The following is a 3,734-nucleotide window of genomic DNA, read 5'->3' as shown; positions in this document are numbered from 1 at the left end:
ACCAATTTATATGCGTGTGCGCGAAACTACATGTAGTAAGCTGGATGAAGGATGGACGGACTAGTACATGAGCTAGCTGGAAAAGACCCTGAGTTTCTTTAAAAAAGAAAAAAGAAAACCCGACTAAGTGAGCTAGATACATGAAAAAGAGAAGACCCGCCTCTTCCATATTATGGAACTTCGTGCCTTCAATCCCCATGGGAAAATGGATTGCATAACTTGCGGGCATTCTCTGACATGTGATGACCTAACAAAAACCAAGACCTAAATGTTCAAACATCATACCTTAATTCTCCTCGATCAGTAAACGGAACAATAGCGGATTGATTACTTCAGACGTGGCTATACACTTAATATATAGCTGTATACCTGGGATTTGATGACATACTCAAGCTTTAAGACGAGGGCATAAGTTGTTTCTCGTACCCATGCTAATGTGGAAAAGAAACAGCTGACCGATCAGGTGTACCTCTGTTTTTCAGTTATGGACAGTCACAATGCTGCAGACAATGGCAAGCTAAAAAACAAAAAGACTATAATCTATTTGAAGTTGGTCATAATACAGAACTTGAAATATGTACTGGTGATCATGCAAATGCAGAGACTAATACATATGTTGATCATGTGTTTTGCTCGGAACAAGAAACAATACCGGATAAGGACTTACTCATCTATATCATCATCATCGTCTGTAGATCATCCGTTGTTTGCATACTGCACCTGCATCTTCTTTCCACCAAGCACCCAAATTACTTTCACTACCAAACACATCAATCAGTGACATGACAAATTTACCAAAACATCATAACGAGCAAAGAAATCCACGCAGCATCAAGATCCAGATGAGATGAGCACAATGCAGACGGATCAAATTGACATGTAAAGACTGAATGGAAGGCGAAACAGTTCAGTTTTCAGATTCCGTTCAGCAACAACCCCGGATCGATAAGCGATACTAACGACAACCATGAACGATTACATACAGGACGCAACTCGGAAACATGACAGGCTCCCTCCGATCCTATGCAGCCAAGCCTCGCTACTCCTCATCCGCGGCGGCGGTCTCCTCGGCGTTGGCGGTGTCCTCGGTGGCGGTGGTCTCCTCGGTAGCCTTCTTGGGGGACTTGGCGGTGGTCTTCTTCTTGGTGGTCTTGGTGGACTTGGAGTCCTTGTCGGCCTTCTCGGCGGTCTTCTTGGGGAGCAGCACGGGGTTGATGTTGGGCAGCACGCCGCCGTGGGCGATGGTGACGCCGGCGAGCAGCTTGCCGATCTCCTCGTCGTTGCGGATCGCGAGCAGCAGGTGACGAGGGATGATGCGCGTCTTCTTGTTGTCCACGGCCGCGTTGCCGGCCAGCTCCAGGACCTGCAGACGCGCAACCAAAAAGGAAATCGGTCGTCTGGTGAGGCGAGCACGAGAGGAACATGGCCGGAGCCGGACAAGGCATACGCTCGAGGGCGGGGAAGATCGACGGCTTACCTCGGCGGCGAGATACTCGAGGACGGCGGCGAGGTAGACGGGGGCGCCCGACCCGATGCGCTGCGCATAGCGGCCCCGCTTGAGGTAGCGCCCGATGCGGCCGACCGGGAACTGGAGCCCGGCCTTGACGGATCGCGTCACGGCCTTCTTCCTCTGGCCCTTCCACCTGGCCATCTTCCCCTTCTTCTCTCCGGCGACGTGGGCAGGAGGGTTTGGCGGCGGCGGCGGCGGCGCTGGATCGGATTGCTCTCGCTGCTTCGATTGGTGGATTGGATGGGCGGTGAGGGGCGCGGGTTTTATAGGCGGGGCGCGATCTGTGGGAGGGTCTAATCCACCAATCAGAACGCACGGATATTTCCTCTTTTCTTCTTTCTTCTTTTCACCGTTTTTCGCCCTGGGAAGTTCGAAATTTGGGGAACCGGGAGAATGGATAAACATAGAGCGGTGGGCCGTATTCATTTACAGCTTGTTTCGCACTTTTGATTTCATTTCATTGGGTTGCAAATGAAATGAAATGAAATCCCATTTCTGTAAACCTCCTTTGGCACCCAGCTAGGTTTTCATTTTAATTGGTGGAAATGGATGAAAACTCATTCTTACGAGGATTTCATTTGGTGGCATTTTGATTGCAATTCAAATTTTCTTGTCTGGCTGTCAGCGATTTGTGTAATGCATATGTCATATGTTCTTTGGCTCCTATTTCGAATTGTAATCATAAACGATCAGCATGCACATCTCAATATGTACATTCAGCACATTTACAATATAAAAAGGATAATTAACCAAAAGTAATTGTGCATATTTTCAACTATCGATATTAAAATGATCTAGCGCATCATCTTCACATATTCAAATATGTCAAACATAATCATATAAAATGCAGATCGGAATAGTGTCAAGATCTTTGAAAGACCATTAAAGGGTTAAACTTGCGTTCATTGAAAACCCGTATCTTCAAAGGTTCATACTTTGTATTAAGCATGGCATGGAGGGTAAAAGACTAAAACTTGCCATTCCAAATGCATTAGGAAAATATATGTTTGAATCCAAAGAAGAGGCTTGAACTTGCAACTGGATCTTGGTTTGAACTTGGGGCTTATTTGTTGCCCTGGAAATATCATAGCAAGCATGTAAGCAAACTTACTAAAGTAGTTATAAATATAAAGCTTCTAAAACACCATCTTAATTTAGTAATTGGCACAATTGCAAAGCCATATATTTTCTTCTATACAATAAGCTATAATACACCAAGATCAGCAAAACTGACTTGATGTCTAAATACAAAATTCATGTCTTGCTGCACTACCACAGCTTACAAAGCCAAAACGATAAGACCTTGGTTCAGACAAGCTACAAAGTTCATGTCTTGCAATAGGGAATTCGGGGACAGAAATAGCACTACTTTTAGCCATGACATTACAGAGCAAGGTGTAAGACCTTCTGATCGCTCACACAACACATCAACATATGGTTTGGATATTCCTCTCTATTTCTATTGTACAAAACACACATGTATTTCTCCTTATCCTATATACCTAAAAAGTTCACCCCCACTAACCTATTTATCTTAACCTGCAACATGTCCACATCAGCAATTTAGCCACGTCAGCCATACTTGACCCACCTAAGGCAAGACCAGACCGCCTCCTCAGGGTCAATTGAACCACCAAATCTGTAGTACCGCAGCAAGATAATCTGGTCACCCAAACGTCTCATGACCCATCGTTTCCTCTTCGGCTTCTGTATGTAATAACAGCCGATCACATCCCAGATGGATCTTCAGTCTCGCTTCTTTTATCTCCTTGCTTCCCACATCATCTCACGGAGCTGCAGCCACCAAAACCACGCGCGATCTCATAATCAGGCAGATCAGGCTCGATGCTCCTCCACCGCGGTGCACTTCGACGGAAACATCGCACGCCCGTAGCGCACCCAGGGCGCCCCACATTGGGTTCGATCGGCCGTCGATGTCCGCCGTCCACCGTCTGCATTGGTTTCACCCGCCGGCGGCTGCTCGTCACACCCCACCTGAAGACGGCGTGGCGCCACCAGCAACCTTGCCGCCGCCCATCATACAACCCTCAGCCTGTACTCTTTTCGCTCTGGTCTGGAGTGCGACCAGCCGGTTGGAACGACATGCTTTTGGAGATGAAGAAGAGGGGCTATTTGCACCAGGGATCTGGTCGCCTCTGCCAAACTTACATTCTTACCCATGTCTCATGTGCTCTCCCAACATCACTAGTGCCACCAAAAGTTT

The 3,734-nt window shown here is 47.1% G+C and overlaps 1 protein-coding gene across 1 annotated transcript; it reads right to left on the bottom strand.

Annotated features, from left to right (window-relative positions):
- Positions 1–867: 867 nt before the first annotated feature.
- On the bottom strand, positions 868–1,724 carry LOC125525827 (protein H2A.5-like). The gene is made up of 2 exons (XM_048690829.1): positions 1,478–1,724; positions 868–1,363 (listed from the first exon to the last, which is right to left on the bottom strand). Exons 1-2 carry the CDS (start codon positions 1,649–1,651, stop codon positions 1,040–1,042), a joined length of 498 nt encoding a protein of 165 aa, XP_048546786.1. The 5' UTR covers positions 1,652–1,724; the 3' UTR covers positions 868–1,039.
- Between the last annotated feature and the right edge of the window lie 2,010 nt (positions 1,725–3,734).

This window comes from Triticum urartu, chromosome 7 (genome assembly GCF_003073215.2).
Source record: "Triticum urartu cultivar G1812 chromosome 7, Tu2.1, whole genome shotgun sequence".
Classification (NCBI taxonomy): domain Eukaryota; kingdom Viridiplantae; phylum Streptophyta; class Magnoliopsida; order Poales; family Poaceae; genus Triticum; species Triticum urartu.
Note: the sequence above shows the minus strand (reverse complement) of the source record. Positions and strands in the feature narration are given on the sequence as shown.

Excerpts from the sequence above, each read along its gene's own strand:
- LOC125525827 (XM_048690829.1), bottom strand. The coding sequence starts at position 1,651 with ATGGCCAGGTGGAAGGGCCAGAGGAAGAAGGCCGTGACGCGATCCGTC. Across the intron at positions 1,364-1,477 it reads TCGAGTATCTCGCCGCCGAG|GTCCTGGAGCTGGCCGGCAA; the intron begins GTAAGCCGTCGA and ends GCGCGTCTGCAG.